Consider the following 23,631-nt stretch of genomic DNA (forward strand, 5'->3'; position numbering starts at 1 on the left):
CATGTTGGATTGAATTCAGAGCTGTTTTTTTTTTCCTTTTTATTTCCCACATAGATTCATAGCAATAAGCTTAGCTAATACACTCCTAGAAATGTGTGACAGAGGCCTGCTCAGATCCAGCAGTGGTTAAAGATGCTGTTAGCAGGGTCACTGTCTTTTACACACTCAGTACACACACAGTATCTTACCTTACCTCTCCATAGTAAACACAACTTTCTGGTGGTGTTATTCAACACACACACACACACACACACACACACACACACACACACACACACACACACACACACACACACACACACACACACACACACACACACACACACACACACACACACACACACACACACACACACACACACACACACACACACACACACACACACACACACACACACACACACACACACACACTTCAATACATGATTAAAATTCAGACTTCAAGACATAGACACTACTACTGCTTTCCATTTGTCTTTTGACTGAAATCAGACATCTAAAAGCTTCATCACAAAACACTGTAAAATGATAGGCTCATACTAATACTTCACCTGATGGTTGGGCCACTGTTTGAGATAATATGGGCACAAAACACAGTTTTCAAAATACACTCATAGTGAAAAATGTACATGCAATTGATAAACTCTTAATTATTTTTAATGTTGCATATCTTGATCATGGTTAATATTAAAAATAACAGGCTCTTGTAGTTGTAGGAACCAACATATGGGGTTTGATAGTATAGAGTCACTGAGTCATTGTGATCTCTTGTTCCATTCATAATCACCTTAAAAAAAAAAAAAAAATCACAAAAAATCAACATTGATCCCTAAACCACCCTGAGTGGTGCTTTCTTTAAACCTAACCACTGATAAAAAAATAAAAATAAAAAATCTTAAATTAGGGTGACTTTATTTCAGGTTTTCGAAATAAGAGGACACTAGGACACATGTGGTTAGCATGCTGTGCCTGGGTAAAGGTCTTCAAGTAGACCTGTCCTTCAGAATTACAGTTTTTCTCGATTGTTTACACACAAATATTGGTACTTGAAACACAATGACCACAAAATGTAACTCATGCACCAACCCCCTGAACCAATTCTGCTAAACTACAAGCACAATTCCTGCTTTACACTCAAATTGCAGTTCTAAAACACACTTTTTCCAAAACTCTACACACAATTGTCATGAAGAAAATCTCTTGTTTTCACAAGGAACACACTGTTTTTCAAAACTCTAAAGTTAATTGCCCTACTATGCACACTGACTCCTCACATGGGCAAACACATAACACACATGTTTCCACTCAGCAATCAGAGCTTTAGCATAAAAGGGCAACAGGTGAGCTCTTCTGTTTTGGAGCAATGGAGGCCAATGTTGTAAACAGAGGCAGAGCCAGAGCCAGAGGAGTGAGAGTAAGAGGAGGACGATGGGGAGGACGAGGACGAGGAAGGCCAAGGACAATCATTTCTGATGAGATCCGAGCCACTTTGGTTGACCATGTGGTCAACCATGGCCTAACAATGAGGGAGGCTGGGCAAAGAGTACAGCCAAATTTGAGCAGGTACACTGTAGCATCCATCATCCGGACTTTCCGCAATGAGAATAGGTAAGAAATCTACTCTCACTACAAAACTGCAGTACTGCATATCAATACAGTACTCAATGAGTACAGTAGTACAGTATTACCTGTGGACTGTTCTGTAGGACATTGTGTTTCGAGTATTTGGGAAATGTATTCCTACACAGTATTTACAGTATTGCACTCTTTGTATTGCAGAACTGAAAGATTACCAACAAGAGGTGGACGGGGCCGTCTTCTGTCTCCTGAACAGGAAACAGAGATCATGAACATGGTTCTTGAAAATAACGCCATTACCTTACGGCAAATACAAAGAAAAATAATAGAAAACAATGAGATATTTCAAAATATTGATAGGGTAAGTTTATCAACGCTGGACCGTGTCTTGCACAGAAATAAACTGAGGATGAAGCAGGTCTACAGGGTGCCATTTGAGCGCAATTCAGAAAGAGTCAAAGAATTGCGATATAACTATGTGCAAGTACGTCCTATACATTCCCACCCTTGATGCATACTGTCAACATTGTATAAATCATACATATTTCTTTCTATTATATTGTAATCATAATGATTGTGCTTCACAATAGTGACCGCTCCATGTCTACTTCTGATATTGTCATGTGTGTTTCAGAGAGTCCTTGAGCTGGAGGTGGATGCAGTGGAGCACCAGTTCATCTTCATTGATGAGGTTGGATTCAACCTCACAAAAAGACGAAGGAGGGGAAGGAATATAATCGGCCAGCGTGCCATTGTTGAAGTCCCTGGCCAGCGCGGAGGGAACATCACAATGTGTGCAGCGATGACCCACCATGGCATCATCCATCACCATGCTACCCTTGGCCCCTACAACACTGCCCATCTGATCACATTCCTGGACACCCTACACAACACACTCATTCCACCAGATCAGACAGACGGCCCAGAGCAGCTCAGGTACGTTGTCATTTGGGACAACGTAAGCTTCCACCGGGCTGCTCTGGTTCATAACTGGTTCACTGACCACCCACGCTTTTCAGTTGTTTCTCTCCCTCCATATTCTCCATTCCTCAATCCTATTGAGGAATTTTTTTCTGCCTGGAGATGGAAAGTGTACGACCTAAATTCAGAAACGCGTATACCCCTTTTCCAAGCTATGGAAGACGCATGTGGAGATATAGCAGTTGATGCTTTTCATGGCTGGATTCGCCATGCTAGGCGATATTTCCCCCGCTGCTTGGCCAGGGAAAACATTGCTTGTGATGTAGATGAGGTGCTGTGGCCAGACCGAAACAGAAGAGAGGATGCAGCATAGTTTATTTTGTTTTGTTTTTTTATTATTAACTGTATACAGTAAAATCTTCTGCACTGTATGTGCAACTTTGTGTCGGTTGGGATGTACACTGTGTACATTGTTTTGTGGGAAAAATAAAACATGTTTGTTACAGTATATTTGTGTGTTCTGAGTATAAAAACAATATTATAAAATATTTTACAACGCACTTATGTATTTAATGTCTGTAGTAAGTGTAACACTGAACAAAAAGTCATTATGATGAATGGAGAATGGTGTTTTACACTGAGCACATCAGTGTTTAAATGCTTTTTTTAATTGTCTGTTCATATGATAGTTTGTGTGTGTCATCTGAACACAAAATGGCCTTTTGTGAAGAGATAAAACTGTTTTGAATGTAAAGTTTCATTTTGCAGGAGAATTGAAGGGTTTTGCCCATTGTGTGTGTGTTTGTTGGATTTGTGTGTAGAGTTCTGAGAATACGAGGCATGTTTTCAGAAATGTGTGTAAACAATCCAGAAAAACTGTAACACTAGAATGACAAACTACACAGGAAATGAAGTATTTTCTTCTATCTGATCAAACCTGTTCTAGAATACTGCAACCAACCATCTGTGCATAACTGCATGACAAAAGGTAAAAAGAGGAGCAAATTAAAATCCAGAATAAGGTGCTGCCACTATGATCAGGAGATTGTTGGTTCGAATCCTGGAGATGCTGCATGTTATCAGCTACCAGAGCCCTGAGAAAGCACAACTGCAGAAAGAGCACTCCTAGGGTGATGTTGATCAGCACGAGGCGACGTCTGTGAGCTGATGTATCGGAACCGAGTCGCTGTGCTTTCCTCGGAGTGTGCGGTGATGCTTCTCGGAAATACTGCATCAGCAGCAGCTCGAAATGATGTGATTGACATGTATCGGAGGAGGCATGTGCTAGTCCTCACCCTTCATCGCTAATGATAGGGGACGTTAACAGCTAAAAAAGTGTGGGTGGGATTATCGGCATAGCTAAATTTGGGAGAAAAATAAGTAAAGTAAATACAATAAAAAGCTACAAGAATCACAAGAAAAACTATTCAGTAGTGAATAAAAAATAACAAATCAAATAAAAAGGTTCTGGCACATATACAACATAATGTCTAGAAACTACATAAATATGCATGTATTTATTAATGTACTTATATACCAGTGGTGTGCAGTAAGGCCCTTCTAACCCTTTAGAGAAGGGGTGATAATAGGTGCATGTAAATCATTACAAAATATTTAATCAGGAAGTATATATTATAGTTATTTTAAACTATAAGCATATATCTTATAAATTTACTTAAAAAAAAAAACAGCAACGAATTCAAAGCATTAGTCTTTTGCATTGGCTTTTGCCCCCTCGTGTCTGCGTGACCCTTCTCCTGATTTTGTGAAGGGTTTAGTAATAATATTAGCAAAGTCGCAGGACAATTTAACCAATCAGATTCATGATTTTCACTCCGTGGGCGGGGCCATGACTATCTAACCCCTTCTCAGCGCTCTGCTGAAGGGGCTATGTTGTTGCAGAAGGGGTATCCACTATATTAACTGCACGCCACTGTTTTATACATACATAGAAAGAAATGTTAGTAACATATTACTGAAATAGTGAGCAGTGAGGTACGGTGTCTTTGGTTCTTGTGTAGAGAAAGTGAATAAAAGATGGAGTTGGGGGCAGAATGGGTTTAGGGCCTGATTGTCATGAATTTATGATACATAATAAAAGTTGACTGAAAGCCCTCTAATGGTTGGCAAGAGGTAGGGGTGATATCCTCACATTCCTGGAATTTCAGTCATAGTCTAGTGTTAAACATTGTCCTATCAGAATACAGACAATAATTAGCACAATCGTGAAAAGCTGAATGAAACACCTTGCAGCTGCTCTGATTGCGTCTGTTTTGTCGATACATGCTATAGGAACCATTACTTGCTCACTTACCGCAGAGTAAACATGTCAGCCACAGCTTGCCTGCTGCGTCTCTTCACTGAGTGTCTCTTTTATGGTGTCACATCATCATCATCATCATCATCATCATCATCAGGATGCAGCTTGTGCTGTTTTTCATAAATATGTATTTTCCTCCTCCGTCTTGCAGTTTTCAGCCATGTTTCGGGGAGGAAGAGCACAGTCCGGTCCCTTAGCAATCCCAATAGCAATTTCCACACTGCAGTAGGTCATTAGCAGAGAGGTCCACAGGGCCGGAGTCTGCCTGTATCATTATGAGCAAAACACAGGCCTGCATTGATATTCATCTCGCTTTGTGGGCCCCTTTGTTTCACACATAGTCATTCTGATTCATTTGGCTTGTTTGATCTGCTCTTGCCATTTCTCTCTCTTTCCATCTCTTTCTCTCTCTTTGTCACAATGCGAAATTAATAATTAATACTGCAATACCCTTCTGATTCACTCGTCAATTTAAAAGCCCAAACAATGGCCCCACACACACACGTGGAGGACACCAGGAGATCTCCACTGGGAGAGACAGACGAGTTACACGAGCAGAGTAATGAGGGAAAATAAACTGTAATCTCCTCGAAATTAGTTCACGTCCTGCATAAGCCGACATCTCGCCAAAGGTGACTAAGGGTGTTTTCACACTAGAAATTCTGGTCCAGAAGCAGTACCAAGGTTTAAGTGTTTGTTACCTGGTATACAGTTGATCTGGTTAGTTTTGGTTTCACACTGCAGTTCAGTGATCTGATTAAAAAACTTTACTGCATCCTGTTGTCATCTACTACGCGGACTGCTAATGCCTATATGTAACGACCACTGTTTGGCCATTGAATCAGTCAGAAAGAAAGATCGTTTCCACTCTGTTTATACTAAAACAGATTTTAGGACACATAAGTCTTCAAATGTCGCAATGAATGGCTGCAGGCATAACAGACGTCCATCTCAAAACTCCCAGTGTTAGTTTCTAAAATAGTATTTTTTACACAACATGCATGTGATCGTATAGCTTGTTTTTCATCAGTTTCCATCAGTTTTATTTTTCCTCAATGCGATTGCAATGGGATTCACAAAATGAATTCAGAACATATTCTGAAACCTTTACAGCGCAATACATTTTGGAGGGAAAATCTAGGGAGCAACATACCTGAAACAGATTTTAGGACACATAAATATTAAAATCCTGCAATGGCTGCAAAATAAGTTCACATTTAACAGATATGTGAAGCACGTGTCTGGACAATAACTCGATAAAGTTAGCATTTCTTATCTATACAATGAAATAAAATCTCTTTATATGGTTATAGAACAATGTTTAAAGTTTTGAACTCGATATAGATAAAAAAAAAAAAATTATATATATATATATATATATATAGGGACACAGCCTGCAGGGACGTCAACTGTCAATGCAAGAAAAGAAAAAGCTCCCAAAAATATAACCTTTTAGATAAATAGACCCTTTTTATAATAATAGAGCCACTTTGGTGAAACTCTCTCTCTCTCTCTCTCTCTCTCTCTCTATATATATATATATATATATATATATATATATATATATATATATATATATATATATATATATATATATATATATATATATATATATATATATATATATGCTAAAACTAATTTCCAGGGTGGTTGTGGTGGGAGACTGTGCTGTTATTTGTTGACGGGGGGATTTAGGGATGGTAGTTGTGGTAGATTGTGGCACTAGTTGAGACAGGGGGACATTTGTGGATAGTTGTTTACTGGGGAGATCACGGTTTCTTGACAAGGGAGATTGCGGAGCTATTTGTTAATGGGGGTGGGGCGTGATCGAGGTGCTAGTTGTTTACAGAGGGAGCAGGGGTTGATCATGGTGCTAGAGATACCACATTCTATTTTTTATTTTTTTTTGGGGGGGGGGAGGGGTGATCGTGGGATTTTTGGGATCTTGTTTAGAATTTGTGGCCATCAGGGAGCCTCCCTGACCTTCCAGGATATGGAGGACATCTGCTATACTTCACGCTGATGGGTGTGTACAATATTGTAACTTTAACAAGGTGCTTTTCCTGGTGTTATGCTTAATTCTGTGATGCCAGAATTTGACTCCCCTCTACTCGTGTCATGCAGGAAAATAAGCATAAGCAACTCGTTATTTTAGGTTATCTTAGGTATCTGATTTCTGTAATATAATAAAGGTAATCTACAGTTACAGTAGATACAGGAGTCACCAAGGATTTGCATCCATAACGTTGCATTTCGGACCTTCACCGGCAGGGGAGTCAGATTTCTGCACAAAATTGGTCTTTGTTTCTCAGGCTCACTCTCTTGTAATTGATCTGGAAGCCCAAACTAAAGTCTAAACTAACTATTTTTACATGCCAAACAATAAAGGCCCTGGTTCAGTAGATCCGGACTAAGACTCTTTTTTTAATCAGACCCAATTTTGTCACCTTTCACACTGAATATTTCAGTTCCGGCTAAACTGTAAAAAGTCTAAAAGTGTATTGAATAAGGTAGGTTTGTGGGCTTTTACTTTTTCTGATTCTCTAGCTGAGGAACTCTCTGCAGTGGCTCCCAGATCCATTGCTGGTGGTCATTAGATCAGCACTGCGGGTGCCATTTATCAAAACTTGCCTTGACAGTATGTGACGTGTGACATTTGATTGGGGGCATGAAGATCTCGGAATGGCCACCTTAGCTGTTGACAGGTGTGTCAGCATGTGGCCACTCAAAAAAGTCGTAGAGAAATGAACAGTTCTGCCTGATCCCAGAGGTGTCTGTCACACGGAGAAGAAGATGTCAAAGCCAGAGAACAAACACACAGAGGACATCCCGCTGAGAGGGGTGGGTAGATACCACTAGGCTTTCCCAATCATTATTCCCTTCACTCAGCAGTTTTACTATTTATGTTCATCAAACCGCTAATTCTGTGGGTCAGTCATGTTGGATATTTGAAAAACAGTTACATAACAAACACGACAAGAAATAAGGCCTGTTTTTATGCAAATTCATGCTGGTCTTAAGTAATTATTAAGCCATTTTCTGCCATATATGATATGGTCTTGGTCTAATTCAAAGATCTTGGTCAAAAGATGACCAAATTGATGCAGTATTGAATAGAATACATTCTCTCCAGTCAAAAAACATGGAAGAGCTCACAGTAAAAAAGATTTCAGGTCTGAAAAAGGAATAGGCCTTTTGGAGTTTTGGATACAGTTCTCTCATACTGACCACTAGATATCCAACATGGCCGTTCATGTCAGAAAAATGCGGGAAAAAAAACAGAATTGTTACTCTGCACAAAGATGACTTAGGCTATAAGAAGTTAGCAAACACCCTACATCTTAGATACAGCATGATGGCCAAGATCATACAGCAGTTTAACATGATGGGTTTCACTCAGAACAGACTTCTCCAGGTTCAACCAAAGAAGTTGAGAGCTGCCAGCATTGCTGCAGAGCTTAAAGAAGAGTTCAGCCTACATACTCCCCACACTGCATTAACTCTGTCTGCATTGCACTGTACTAGAAGAAAGCCTCTTCAGAAGCTGATGCATAAGAAAGCCTGCAAACAGTTTGCTGAATACAAGCAGTCCAAGAGCATGGATTACTGGAACCATGTCCTGTGGTCTGACAAGACCAAGATTAACTTGTTTGGCTCAGATGGTGTCCAGCATGTGTGGCAGCACCCTGGGGAAGAGAAAGAAAACTGCTTAAACCCAACTGAGCACCTCTGGGGCATCCTTACACTGAAGCTAAAGGAGCACAATGTCTGACATCCCCCAGCTCTTTGGTCATGGAGCAGAGAAAGAGGATTCCAGTGGTAACTTGTGAAGTTCTAGTGAACTTCATGCACAAGAGAGTTAAGGCAGTGCTGGGAAATAATGGTGGCCACACAAATTATTGACACTTTGTGCCCAATTTGGACATTTTCACTTAGGGGTGTGCTCTCTTTTGTTGCCAGAGTTTTAGACATTAATGGCTTAGTTAGTTATTTTTTAGGGCACAGCAAATTTACCTGGTTATAGAAGTTCTACGCTGACTACTTCACATTGTATCAAAGTGTCGTATCTTCAGTGTTGCCCCATTAAAGGATATAATAGAATAATAACAAAAAATGTAAGGGGTTTATTCACTTTTGTGAGACATGATATGGGTTCCTGTGACATGACATTTGGCATGTCAGCGTATAATGTGAAACATCTCCTTTCTGACACACCTACGTTTGCATTCCATCCCAAAATACCCTTTGTTCCCACTTACATTTATATGTCGATGATGTCAACTTCTGACAAAATGTTGAACATGAGGGATCTGCTACTCAAAGTCAAGCCTTTTCTCCTTTTGTGACTTATGTTTGTTTTGGTGTCAAAAAGCTGTCACCCATATGTGGTGCTACGAAAAAGGCTTGAAACTCTTGCAAATCTTCTGTGCGCAAGTCAGTTTGGGGCTCTAAGCTTTTACATATCTAAATCTATCCCATATGGTCCGGTCGATATGAATGAATAAGTTCATTTGCAAAAAACAAATACTATTTTTTAACACTTTAAAAACATTTTCTGCATTTATGAATGAACTGTTAATATTTTAACAAGTTATAGTTTAACCTGATACCTTCAAACTGCACGCTTACCTGATTATATGTGATGTCAACATTACCTGTGTTTACTAAGTCAATAGTTCTATATTAGACCAAGAGTGTTAGTACTGTAATACTATTTAATGATTTTTTTTTTCTCTAATGCAGGTGAAACAATGCATTTTCACTGGAGGATATCTGTAAAATGTATTTGCACTGGATGAGACATTATCCAAAATTCTTAGCAATAAACAACTGAGATGGGAGTAGCTACTTGATTTACACACTTCTGTCACCTCCAACATGCAACTATATGCAATATAAAAACAAACAAGCAGCTAGATGTTAATATGACAAATGTAGCCTATAGGCTATGTTACAGAATGACTTGCATAAAGCATCTAAGAAGTTCTGGATTTGACTGTTCTACATCTATCTTCGACCTGAGGTATCTATGGCATTCACAACGGAACTAAATTTCATCTTGAGTGCCTTGAATTAAAGTAAAAACTATTTTTCAACAGGATATGACAGAATATTTACACAAATTTGTGCATTTATACACATTCATACAGGCTTAAAAGTCCATACAAATGACGGACATGGTTCATTTGAACATAATTTAAATCACTGCTAATAATAAATTTACCCTTCCTCCTCACGTAAAACTAATCTTGTCGGAAAAGGGCTTTAGTAGTTCTAAGATGACTAATCCAGACATTTTATTTGAAGAAGAGAAGAACTACATCTGAAGCTCCTTCTTTTTTCTACCAAATGTTCTCTCTACATTTCCATCCTCAGCTTCTGTTTTTGGAAGTTTTTGTATCCCACCACCTCCCCATATCTCCCCTGTTTCTCAGTCTTATATCTCAGCTCAGCCTCTGGGAGAGTTCTGCCTTGTAACTGGAGGCAGAATCTGCTCAGAACTCCAGCTTCTGCCTCAGTTCTCACAGTCACATAAGATGTTCCTGTAGTGATACAATCTCCTCTCGTACCAGAACCATATGCTGAAGGCATATCCAACTCTAAATAAATCTGAAGAGGTGGGTAGACACTGCTGGTTTCTCTTCATAACAGCCCTCATGCAGCTAGTTTAACTAAATTACATTAAACTCCATAGCCTACCTAAGAAGTCCATGCTTTCAGAAATACATTTTGTAGGATATAACTGGATCTTTCAGGGTAAAGAAAACAAAACCCTTTGCGAAATTTGTGCACAATGCTTAAAAAGGAAGTCTACTAAAAATGGCTGTAAACAAAATCTAGAGTAGACAAAAAAAATAAAAAAAACATTTTAGCATGTTAGCATTGCTGTGCACCGTTATGTTTCATTACTTCAGACTTTAAGACTATGCTGTCAGCAACCCCTAAAGAAATCACTCCATGAGCTTTTCACAGACAATTAATTTTCCATTTGTATGCTGCACTTTGGCTTTAGATTATCGCATCTTTGGACATTTTCCTTTATCTAACTGAAAGTACAGGCTGGGGACATTAAATGATTCCATAAATGGCACAGGGATATTTTTTTTTCCTTTTTTGCATTTTTCATTGGGTGCATGGTAAATTAATTATGCCCAAAGATCTTACCGTAACCCCGGGATCATAGTTCAATTCTAAATTATGTCATTAAAGCATAATGGTCCCATTTCCCCAAACTGTCTTTGCCATTTAGACGGGCTAAAAGTAGAAGTATTACACTAAATCCTATTAGGTTTCCTGTTAATCCATGAAACCAGGCACTTTAACAGAGTTCAAAAATTCACTGGCCTGAACTTAAATGCACGAGTAACAGGATTAGTGTTACCGAAATATATTCTGCTTGACGTATTCTCAGCGCGAGAGGAAAATAAAGAAGATTATGCTGTCTCCAGACAGCGCAGTAGCAACGGGGTGTAATACATTTTTATTTATTTATTTTTTTTTTTTTTTACAGTATTTAAAGTAGGACTGCGGTGGAAATGGATTAGACAGAGGTGACAATATCGAGTGTGTAAAAGACCTTTTCTGAGGATATCAGGTAAACAGGAACATTTATTAATTTCTGAGTGACGTTCAACTTCAGCAGAAGTCTGAAACTTCTAGAAGGTCAACGGCCTGGCACTGTAGCACTGTAAAGAAAGCCGAAGAAGAAACTTTGGGTATTTCAGAACATCTAAGCTCTTCTGCGAGACGTGTCCGGAAATAGAAAGCGAGGAAGTTCAGCTCCATCAAGCCTTCTTTACTTTGATCAGAGGTTTCGAGATCCACCTTTTATATTCTTGTCGAGAGTTTGCCCTATATGAGGGCAACTGCAGGCTATGATGAGAGGGGACGGGAAGCACATCCTTGCAATGTGCATCCTCTGTTGACCTTTTTAGTCCTTAGTTTGTTTTCTGGTTTCTGATTCTCTTCGCATCCTTCATATATACCCTCTCGCCATCAGAGATCAAAAGGAATAGAGTTTTTTTTTGTTTGTTTGTGTTTTTCAGCAATCACAGTATTTGTCCATAGAGCTTGAGTTGCTCTTTTTACATCATTACTAGAGATCTTAGATACAGAAAACACATAGTACATCTCAACGCTCCTGGAATGCTGAGTTGTTAATGGGAATCTGTAGCAAGTATACTGTATATTGTTGTTGTCCAATAAAAAAACACTTATCTCCAAAACAGCAACTTTACAGGAGAGAGAAAAAACCTTCTAAACTTTCAGTAGAAGTCATTGTAAAGAGAGTTTATTTAGGTCATTTTGAAGAGTTTCTATTGGTCTGTTCATCAAGAAAGTTTGGCACAGTGTAAGGGACAGTTTGTTTGTTCAAATTATGTACTAAACTAAAAATCGACAGAAATGGACTGATGGAATGATATTCACAAATATTTAATCTGACATGATTTGAACCAAGGCAAGCAGCCTTTAGAACATCACAAGATGAAGTATTTTAGAAGTCGTGTTGTGTTTTATGTGCATGTTATAAAAAAAAAAAAACCTCGCCAAGTTTACAGCGGAAGAAAATTTGGGCCAAGGTTGAGCTGAGGTTGAGCCAATATCAAAGCATCAGGGGACCATTAAAAAGTCTTTGCCCAGCCTGAATACATGTTGCCCTGAAGGCCATCTCACCAGGACGCTTCATAACTCTGTCAGAGGGTCTAGGAATTTTTTCCATCCGAAGGGATGAGACTCACCCGCCTCAATTAAGCCTGTAATTAGCTGTTTCAGATGGATGAACACTTGGATGGAAAACCGTTGGCTCGAGCTGGACCACTCATGTGACTGATTGGGGGAATGCTGTGGTCTTTGCTCCATTCTGTGTTGGTTCTTGTCACATGAGTTGTGTAAGGAGTGTGATAAACTGCAGAGTTATTTTATTTATTTCTTATTTTATTTTTATTTGCTTATTTATTAGTCGTATTTATAGGTAATATTATATTTGATATTACTGATGTGTCTGCAGTTGGTTTGATGTATATGTGCTGGAGTGCTTGAACCGGGGTTTGAACTCCCAACCTTTAGAACTGCAGACGGGTGTGCTACCACTGCACTACTTAGAGTGTGTGCAGTGGCTTTGGATGAGGGCCTTAAATGTGGCAGTGAAGAAAAAGGGCGGGAAAATCAAACAAAGGATCTGCTGCCACATGGCATGGCTGAAACAAATGAAATGAAATCAAACTAAGAAACTTAGGAAAGACTTCTTGAAAATCAAAACTTCATAAAAAAAACAGATCTTTTCTCTCTCTTTTTGCGTCTTCTTTTAAGATCTCTCTTTTTTTGTGAGCCTTTGTTTCTTTTGAGATCTTTTCTTTTTTTGTGGCTTCTTTCAATATCTCTTTTTTGTGAGCCTTTATTTCTTTTAAGATCTCTCTCCTTTTTTTGTGGCTTCTTCTAAGATCGCTTTTTTTTTGTGAGCCTTTGTTTCTTTTAGGATCTCTCCTTTTTTTTGTGGCTTCTTTTTTGTGAGTTCTTTTCTTTCTAATCTCTTTCTTCTGTACCCACTGTTACTGGTCACCCCTCTACAAAGGTGTGACAGTGAACTGAGGTTTGGCTGGGTTTTTTAAGCTGTGTTCACAGCTGAGCCTGATTTGCACTAATTACCGCTGGGGATTCTGGGACTTGGAGTTTTTTGCCCCAGATCCGCCAGCTCTTCCACCGCAGAGTCCAGGCCCTCTGCTGGTGGTTGGCGGCACTTGCCGCTTTCTTACAACATTTCAATTTAGTAAGAGAAAGTAAGATGTCTTTAGGGCAAACAGTTTTATGATGTAACTAGTGTTGAACATTTTTTACCAAAACTGAACCAAGTGTAACATTTGTCCAAAGGCATAAGTACCAAACACATTTTTTTGCAGGTTTCCTTTATTTTTCATTCATTTTCCCTTTTTTTTAATATCGCATACAGTAAATAACCTTAAAGTATTTTGTCTTGCTTTTCATAGAAAGAATTTGTCTGAACACCAAATGTGTTTTTTGTGTTGGCATTTTCAAATGAATATTTTCTCTGGCCAAATATTCTATGCATCCCTATTTATTTATTTATTTTTTTAGTTTTAATTCAAATGCAACTAACATTAGTTCACACTAATTAAAGATATTTGTCTATGTTTTTATGTGGACGCATTGGTGCCAGATCTTCTTGTGTGTATCTATGCTAGTGAGGTGAGCCTGGCTGTGATACGTTCTCCAAGGACTTTGACATGTCCACGGCAAAGCTCAAAGTGATAATTCACTCTGAGAGCCATTTTAGCGCATGCAAAGAGGGCCATGTCTGTCTTTGGGCCCAATGCACCAAGACAATTACAAAAGCAAGCCATGCATATCAGTCACGTATTGACTGGTTAAAAAAAAGTCTTCTCCTATAACACTGTGTGCCAGTAACCTTGCTTGCTTTATATGCTACAGAGCCATTCCTGTCATCTATTTAAAGAAAAAAGAAAATAAATAAATAAATGCAATTAAATCTATCTCATGTTTCATGGACTATGCATAGCGTAGGCTAGTAGAGGATTCTGTGGGAGACTGGATTAAAACAGCATAAGAATATTTATATTAAAGGGCATATTTTCTTATAATTTGCTTTTACCTTATTTAAGACAAGAATAGACAGTTCAAGAGATTAGCTCAGAGGTAAGTAACATTGTGCCATTTCAGGACTCTTATTTTGTAAAAGTATTGAAACAGTGAGGCTGATTCCTTTCTTTCTGTTGTAGACATTAAAGATAAAAATTTCAGCTTTTTTTTCAGGTATTTACATCTGGATTCTGTGATGATTTATCAGGCTGCAGTGGGTTTGGGATCATTATCTTGCTGCATGATGAAGGATCTTTTAATCAGTTTGGTTTTATCATTTTTTAATTCAAAGATAAAGTGTTTCTGTAGACTTCTGAGTTCATTTTACATCAATGAAGATTAATGAGGCTGTCCCAGAAGCAGCCATGCAAGCTTAAGCCATGACACTACCTCCACTGTGCTTCACAGATTAGCTGGTGTATTAGAGATCATGAGCAGCTTTAGCCTTTCCATCACACTGGTAAAGGTTAATCTTTGTCTTAGTCAGAGTCCATAGATGTGTCTCTGTACTTCTTGAAAATTCCAGCCTGGTTTTCCTTTTTTTTCTCGCTGATTAGTGGTTTTCATCTTCTGTTCATGAAGTCTTCTGTGAACAGTAGATTGTGATTCCTTCACCCTCTGGAGGTTGTTGCTGATGTCAATAACTGTTTTCTTTAGAGAACTCTGTCATCAACTGCTGTGATTTTCCTTGGTCTACATGTTCTTCACCTGTTATTTAGTACACCAGTGATGACTTTCTTCTTCCGGACATTCCAAACAGTTGTTCTGGCTATGGACAATATTTGTTAAATGGTTCTGACTGATTTAGCATTTTCTCTTGCTTTTTACCCGTACACAGCTCTCTAAATTCAATCTGCACTGATGAAACACAAATCTGAAACTGAGCACTGGTTATTACTTGAATAATCAATGTATCAAGGCACACCTGGGCAACAAAACACACCTGGCAGTAACATGATCCAATACTTTTACTTGAAAGGAAAATGGGTGGGTTGAGACAGAAGGTCCTATTTTCTGAACTGTGTATCTGATCCAGATGTAAATACCTGGAAATGAAAACTGAAACGATAATCTTTTGTCTCATATTATCATATATCATATATGTTTTCAGTCTATATAAGAAATAAAGGGATTGACCTCACTGAAGATACTTGTAAATTGTGTCAAACTATGTTTTAGAATAGTTGGACACAATTGACAAGTATCTGCAATGAAGCCCAACATAAGAGAAATAGAAAATACATTTGCTAAATGACTTAATGCACTTTTTTTCAAGAAATTGATATCATACACCATAATATTACACATAAAAAAGTGCAAAACATTAAATGGCTTACACTAATTTACTTTGTGATGTAACAGAAAACAATATAATTGCATATGACTGTCCATTCTTTTGTATAGCAGTTTAGCTCCACCCATTTAGCCTGGACTGCTTCTTGAATAAGGTACAATATGGGGAGCCACTCATAAAATAGTTCATTTACATGTATCAACCTTAAATTTTGATAGATAGAAAGTTAAAATTGAACCTACAAAAACCTCTTGAGAAGACCTCAGGGACAAGAACATTATGAACTTTTATACTAAATTTAACAATGAATAGGTACTATAATATTTAGACCAAGATAAAAAAAAAAACTTCCTTGCTTTCCTTGTTTGATTGGAACCACAATCCTTATGCTTCCTGTTTTAGTAAAAAAAAAAGTGGGTTAGATATTTTAAAAAGACGGAAATTATTTAACCAGTTAGGATTAGTAGGCATGTGCACAGATTATTTCTGTATTTTGTATTTTCAGAGTAGAAGAAAAGCAAATTGCAGTAAGTCTACAATAATACATGGTCAATTATATCACACGTTGTTCGATCTTATTGAACCCTCAGTGCTTTTTGCCATCGCGGTACACACAGTCTTGTGCTTCAATCCAGGCAAATTATATCGAATGGGAGCAATTGTAGAGCCCAGCTCATTTTTGGAGCTCAACTCGAAAGGAGTGTGTCTAATTACCACATATTATGCGGAGGAAATCAAAGGCTTCCAAAAAAAAAAAGCCTTGTCATGAGTCATGAGCGACTTCAGTGAGCTCAGAAAGACGGCTGATTTCAACAGGCAATGTCAGCACAGCTGGATTCCTGCTTTGAGTGTTCTCTGAAAGGACAAAAAAGAAAAGAAAAGGGGCTTTTTTTTCTGAAATCTGATTTATCTGACTTTTGAATTACCCGAGCAATTAAGCACACGGAATTCTGTGGAGAAACATGTTTTGGAATCAGGAATGCATTATTCCACAGTCACATAAAGGCTGTCATTTATTGAGCTCTTTGAGTCGATAGCTTTTACAGTTCTGGGGTGGATTTTAAGAGACATACACACATACAATGTATATGTATACACTGAATATTCCTCTAATCAGTTCTCGCTTAATCAATTTAAAATTGACACATAGCCTAGCGCATATTTTCTTTTTATGTTCAGTCACTTGGAAGTTAATGCTTTCTTACAAGAGGAGAATAGCAAAAACATCATGCTAACACAAACACTCTCGGCAAGCCTCAGATAGAACACTGAACACTCTCCTTTACTCTTTGTTCTTGTTTTGTGTGCCACTGCTCTCCAGCTAGCTTACAGCTTCCTACCGTGTGGGGGGATGTTCCCTGTAGACATAATTGGGCCGCGGGACGGGTGCACCGTGCGGCAAAAAAAAAAAAGGGGACCATCCTCCAGTCAAGCAGTCAGAACAGACAAGTCAATGGGGACATAAGTAGTCCCTAATTAGGATTAATATCTCACAAGGAAGCGCACAATAAAAATATCAGCTCCCCGGGGATGTGAACCAAATCTGACAGGACCAGAAGGCATTCCGGCTCTGTAGACTTGACCCAGAAGTATCAAGGCGGTTGGAACGCTGTCGTTTTTTGCCCCCGTACTGTGGGCTAGCGAGCGGCCAATGGAAGGCCGGACAACAGGGACAGCTGCGCGGCTAATTAGGTAAGCTAACGGCTAATCAAGATGACCTCCCGGCCCGGGCTCACAAACAGTCATGGATTCTCTTCAGAGCTTGAAAGAGAGGCTAAAAGGTCGACTCAAAGCCCACCTCAATATGTCTTGCTGCAGGCTAATTCCCTCGCCGAGCGAGAGGTCGCAGGAGTGCCGTAAGAGAGCCGTGACATGCTAACCAAGAGGCCGTGGGTGTGGAAAGAGAACAACGACAAACAGGTGGACGAGCCAGGCTTTTTCACAGAGTGATTTTTGGCCGGGGTTTCGTACACACGTTCCCTCGACCATTTGTACAGCTGGGCATGTTAGACCTGGTTAGAGACCAACTTTGAGCAGGCACAACAAAATGGAACACCTCCAGCATTTTGTCCCATTGACCTGGCATCCTAGAGATTGTTCTTCACTGCCTCTTTGAGTAGCACCAGTCCCAAACTCAGCAACCCAAGGCACAGGTAGCATTGCCACTCTTGAACATTGAACCACACAACCACAGCCAAAAAGCAGACAGGTAAGCTGCAGGGACATGATAATAAAACAAGCTAAAGCAGGGGAAGGATATTTGTTTTAAAAGCATTAACGTAAAAATCCCAGTAGGTTGGTTAGATTGATTGCACAGCATTTATCATTTTGTAGCTTTTGTATTTTTTTTTGTGTTATGTGAAACATCTTTCCACAAGTCCCTCTTTGCTCATGAAATTCCTTAAAACTGCAATCCAGTACAAAATTCAATAATCGAAATGTCATGCTGTGACTGTAATTACACCTATGCGCCGGCTGGGTAGCTTTCCAAATCCCAGCAACTGTATAGTTGTGGTTAAACACTTACACTTGCTCTATTTCATGAAATACTGTAAGGCTCGTTTCACATTTTAAAGTTCTGACTTCACTGTTGGGCAACTGTGCGACCGTCTACTCTAGGTGCTTTCTGGGTGAGGAGCCTTGATGAGAGAAAAAACGTCCTGTTGACAAAAACAAAAGCTCCAGACGGGACATGTAAGGTCCTGTCATGCGGAAAGATCGGGAGGCAGCGGGTGGAAGAGAACCTTATTTAAACATGACAGCTAAAAGCTCATGCCTGTGCCAGCTGCAAGCAGGGTGCGGACGGCAACAGAACTGTCATAATCACAGTGGTGCATTAATTGTGATCCCATCATGGCAAAGTTAATTACCGGCACCTGGGCAGACGCAGCAGCTCCGTCCTCGCTCTCCGAGTGTCACCTTTCATTTACTTTCACCAAACATTTAAATCCAGCCCGGCTCCTGTTGTCTTCGTGGTGTCGGATCAATGTAAGCGTTCAGCGCAAACACAACAAACAGCCCCCTTTGGTTTCGCCCCGCGCCAAGTTGCGTATCGCGTCACCCCTAAACTTAATTACAGCCTGCAATTACGAGGGGAGTTTGACTGAAAGTCAAATTACAAAGGCAACAAAACATGGCCTGAAATGCAAGGGCACTTGACAGAAGGGAAGAGAGGGGTCATTAAACTGTCATTCAGATTCAAATGTCCTAAGTGCTCGAACATTGGCAGTTTGGCTCGAGCTCTTTGCTTTCCCCGTCTCGGCTGTTTGCTCAAGGTCTTTGTGGTCGGACTCAACAAACGGCTCGTGGCCCTACTCTGTGGGTCATGAGAAAATCGCTGTTTAGGCTAGACTTACTTTCTCATTCTCCTTCCCTCAACTCAGGAACACTTCAATTAGCATTTCAATCTATCAGCATCAGTTGTAGCGCTGATTGTATCATGGGTCTTTCAGTGATAACACGGACAGACAGGCCTGACAAAACACTGAAAGAGAGATATACTGAACTATACTGTGTCCTATTTCCACCCCAACTGCACTATCCAGTGCAGACCACAGGAGGAAGTTTTTTTTTTTTTTTCTCTATGTTTGAGGTTGAGGAGTCTTTTAGAGACTTGGTTCTCCATTTGATTTTAGGCTCCTCTCAATGGTTCTTCTTTTTAGTCTTATTTTCTCCCAGTAGTTCTTCCTCAAGCTCCCAGGGAGATTTTTCTATTAAGTATTGACTTTCGACTGTTCTTCTTCAACTGAGTTCTGTGTCCTTTAAGAGGTTCTCATTTATTGTATATTTTTATTTCTAATTCTACCTTATTTACTCCTCTGACACACGTCAATCCAGCTTCATTTCAAACTGCATCCGATGCAACATTATCTGGTAGCCAAGTAATTTGGAGGAAAAAGCAGTGACCCTGCTCTGATACATCACTTAACAGATACCTGTGCTGACCAGCATCACATTTAGAGTGATGTGGGGAGAGAACATTACCTACCCACCCAGAGAGAGCAAGACCAATTGTGCTCTCTTGGACTCCGGCTGCTGATGGCAAGTTTTTGAGTTGTGGTTTATCTCTGTGGTTCTGCTTTTCAGTCATTGGTTCTCTTAGTTGTTCTTCTTTTGAGTCAGGTTTGCTCTTAGGCCATATTTTTTTTTTTTGTGTAGTTTTCTGTTTTAGTTCTTCACATTGGTTTTATTATAGTTATTATAGTATAGTTCATTGTTTCTTTCTCATGCTCTTACAGAGTTTGTTTCTTTTAGGTCTTGGTTCTTTTTAGTGTCTTATCCATTCTTTTAGACAGATTTTTTAATGTTGAGATTAGTTTCCTCTCACTGTTTTATCTTCAGATTTTTTTTTAAATTATTGATTTATTTCAGTATTACCTTTGGTAGTCTTTTGTAATCAGTGTTTAGGCAATATCCATTCAGTTGATTATTACTAGATTGAACACACTGTTCTGAGCTTATTTCTGCTGTAGAAAAGCTTTAAAACCAGAAATCAGAAATTATTGCCTAATAAAGATTCCCTTCACAATCAAAACCAATGTTTTTGTTTATTTATTTCTATTTAATGTATACATTGTAGATTAATATTAAAGACATATGGAATTACAAAACAAGTGTTTGTCCTTCACAATCCCCTGATCTAAACCCAAATGAGATGGGTGATTTGGAATGAACTGGTGCACATTGTGAAGAAAAAGCAGCAGCAATTGCTTAGGAACAACAGTTATTGTAGCATCAATGGACTCCTTACACTGCATGTGTTCCTGTTTAGATTCAATGTCTGCAATTTTACATTTAAAATGCAAAAAAAAAAAACATTAAAGGAAAGAATATCCATTAAATGGATGAGGTGTGACCAGAGATTTAGTAATTTTGCTAGAATTAGCTGTATATAAGAAAAACAATGGAATGACTAATAGGTAGGATTTTCCGGGTATTTAAACTGCTGTGTAATAGAGAATAAAGTAAGCTGTATATTGACTCTGTTTTTACATTTCTTGCATCATTTTTTTTCTTTCAGTCTGTTGCCAGCTTAGACAGTGTCTCAATGTCTGTTGGGAAAAGCCGACGTATAAACCGTATTGAACTGAAGCAAATTAAAACAAAAGCTAAAAACAGTTCGTTTGCCAGTTTGTATATTTGAGCTAATCCGTTCCTGTCGCAACCACAAGACGAAGCTTTCAGAAACCCTTTTGTAAGGGTGTCTGAAAGCAGCTCAGAAGAAGGACTCTCATTTGCGGATACTTTTTTTTTTGGTCTTTTTTTCCTCTTCCTCTAAGGCTTTCCTCTGGCATTTCCAGTCATACAATAAGCTTCAAGTGAAAGTTTGAAAAATGTATCTTCAAAGGGGCTGCTGAGCCCACAGTGTGATAATTGGGGCAGTATGTTTTAATTACAGGGATATTAAACAAAACCCACATCTCCCCTAGAGGGCCTATTTCATAGAGAAATATTGGAATGCATTTGCTAAAAATACTCTGTGATACTTGATCTTACCCAGGATTATTACTCAAAATTCCTCATGGTAGTCAATACATGAATTTGGCTGCCTGTATTACGTATACGAGAAAAAGTGCAATTACCTCAAAATAACTTTGTAGCGGAGTTTAGCGAGGAAATGATTAAAACTCCTGGTAAACTCTTTAATTATACTGCAGTCCTTCAGCAGGATATTGTCAAGAGCGCCATAAAGCTGAACACTCAAAGGCACAAGGTCTCGGTGTACAGCATATGAAACTGTTTGACTGAGTGGCAGTGAGCTATACAGCAAAGCGAACAGTCTACCAGATTTGTTTATCTAAAAACGCCACTTAGCAGGAGGCCAATTGATCATGTCTCCTGTGCGGCAGTCACTTTTATCAGCGGTTGGAAAGAGGCTCGAGAGTACAGCAGCCAGCGGGAAGATGAAAACAAACCAACATTGCCCGAGGACTGGAACCCAGTGAAACACACATTTCTAAACAAGTCTCCCATTTCAATCACTGCAAAGATGCCAAACATCTGCACTGGTTAAAAAGATTCTGTTTCCTCAGGTTTTCTGGATCTTTCTGTTTCTACCCTTCATAAGTGACATTACCTGTGAAATCAGAGAACAGGGGAGCAGCTTGCAGGTGGGGTAGCTGGCTTTGTCCTAATCTAATGACGAAGGAATTAACTTATTCAAAAATGTAAACATATCACCAAAATATGTAGATAATATACAAATTCTGTCAGTCAGGGTAAAATAAAAAAAAAATATATTAGTTAATGGACATCAGTAAAGTAAAGTAAGGTGTTATCAGAGCCAATTATATATAAACTAATATTTATTTAGTACATATATAATATATTTATTTAGTCATTTAATACATATTTAACAATTATGTTTTATGTTAGTTAGTGAACATTTAATTTCAATTGTTACCATTTTTTCATGTATTGTTCACTTCCTCAAGACTAAGCTGTTAAAGTCGTTGTCATACTTTATTTTGCAACCCCCCTATATGTTATGTACACAATATAATTAGGTCACTTTCAATGAACATGATTTAAATGTAACAAGGGGATACTTGTTTTTATATGAATTGTCTTTACACTGTAAAAAATGTGTTGTGAAATTTACAGTAAGTAACTGGCAGTAACTGACAAGTCATTTACTGTGAAACAAAATCAGAGTACCTAATGGCAGTAGTTAAACAGTAATTTACAGTGAACCAAAAGCAAATCACAGTAACTAACTGGCAAAAACTTAACAGTAAGTTACTGTAAAAAAAAAAAAAAAAAAACTGGCAGCAGCTAAACAGTAAATTAGTCTGTAAAAATGTTTCATGCATACTGTAATGCTATGTGTAGTTGTATTGATCAGACTTTACAAAAAATAATTATGTATATTGTGTTTTTATTTATATTAATGTTTTCACAACAGAATTATACCTTACTGTTTTACTTTGCAGTCAATATTAAATCACTGTTAAATATAAGCATTTCTTTAATGCCATGTACTGCATGATCTTATTTATTGTTCAACAAAAACTGCAGAGACACAGAATATATACTCTTTAACTATTTTTTTCCCTCAGTAAGTGAAGAACAACAGTTTATGAAATGAAATTTTTAGTGACATTTTTGCCTTTAAATCAATTACAGTGTCATTTTTATAGTTTCCCCCAGTTACTTTGTAGAATATTATTACAGTGTAATGGAACAGTAAACACGGCATTTTCAAAAACGTCTCCCCTTCTTACCTAAACCATTTGAGTGAAATGAAGACCAAATCACAGAAGAAACTGGGACCTAACAAGCCTTTAAATAATTACTCTATACATGAGCAAAAAAGCATGAAACCTGCATGAGTTGTATAGTGCAATAATGCAAACATGGAGTAAAATATAAAAGAAACAATTCTAATACCTTAAAAATATTTTATTTTATTTTATTTTAACTTTTAATAGTTTAAGAGTTTAGCTCCAATTCACATAGAAGCTATAAGAACTGTTTCACACCAGGTTGCTATTGGAATGAGGCACAATGCAGAGCAACATATTCCCCTTCATTGTCTTGATTAAACTGTAAGTGATAAAGGGAGTTCAGAATACTGTATAATATGTTAGATAGCTCAGCCTGTAGATTATCAGACTTTTAATCCAGGGTCCAGGGTTCAAATCCCACAGGGGAAGAGAAAACTCAGTGGTAAGAGCACTTGGTTATCATAAACTGGGGTTTAAAAGCTGTAAGCAAGGCCTTCCCTGGCACTGCAGCACTGCTCTGGGCATGTGTGCCCACTGTACAATACTGTATGTCACTATGTGAATTTTCTCGCTAGTGTGTACAGTATATGTGTGTTACTGCATGGATGGGTTTAAGGCAGCCCTTCTACAGTTCAAGAATGGTGAGTATGGTGAATGACTCGTCATCATAAGACTTT

General features: G+C 38.5%; 1 protein-coding gene across 1 annotated transcript in view; it reads left to right on the plus strand.

The window, feature by feature from the left end:
• Positions 1-1,270: 1,270 nt before the first annotated feature.
• The window catches only part of LOC125780629 (uncharacterized), a 30,232-nt gene continuing 7,871 nt past the window's right edge, over positions 1,271-23,631 (plus strand). The window contains exons 1-3 of the mRNA XM_049463245.1: positions 1,271-1,608; positions 1,780-2,062; positions 2,213-2,514. Of these exons, the coding sequence (XP_049319202.1) occupies positions 1,364-1,608; positions 1,780-2,062; positions 2,213-2,514 (830 nt within the window). The 5' untranslated portion in view covers positions 1,271-1,363. The remainder of the gene's footprint in view (positions 1,609-1,779; positions 2,063-2,212; positions 2,515-23,631) is intronic.

Source organism: Astyanax mexicanus, chromosome 1 (assembly GCF_023375975.1).
Source record: "Astyanax mexicanus isolate ESR-SI-001 chromosome 1, AstMex3_surface, whole genome shotgun sequence".
Classification (NCBI taxonomy): domain Eukaryota; kingdom Metazoa; phylum Chordata; class Actinopteri; order Characiformes; family Acestrorhamphidae; genus Astyanax; species Astyanax mexicanus.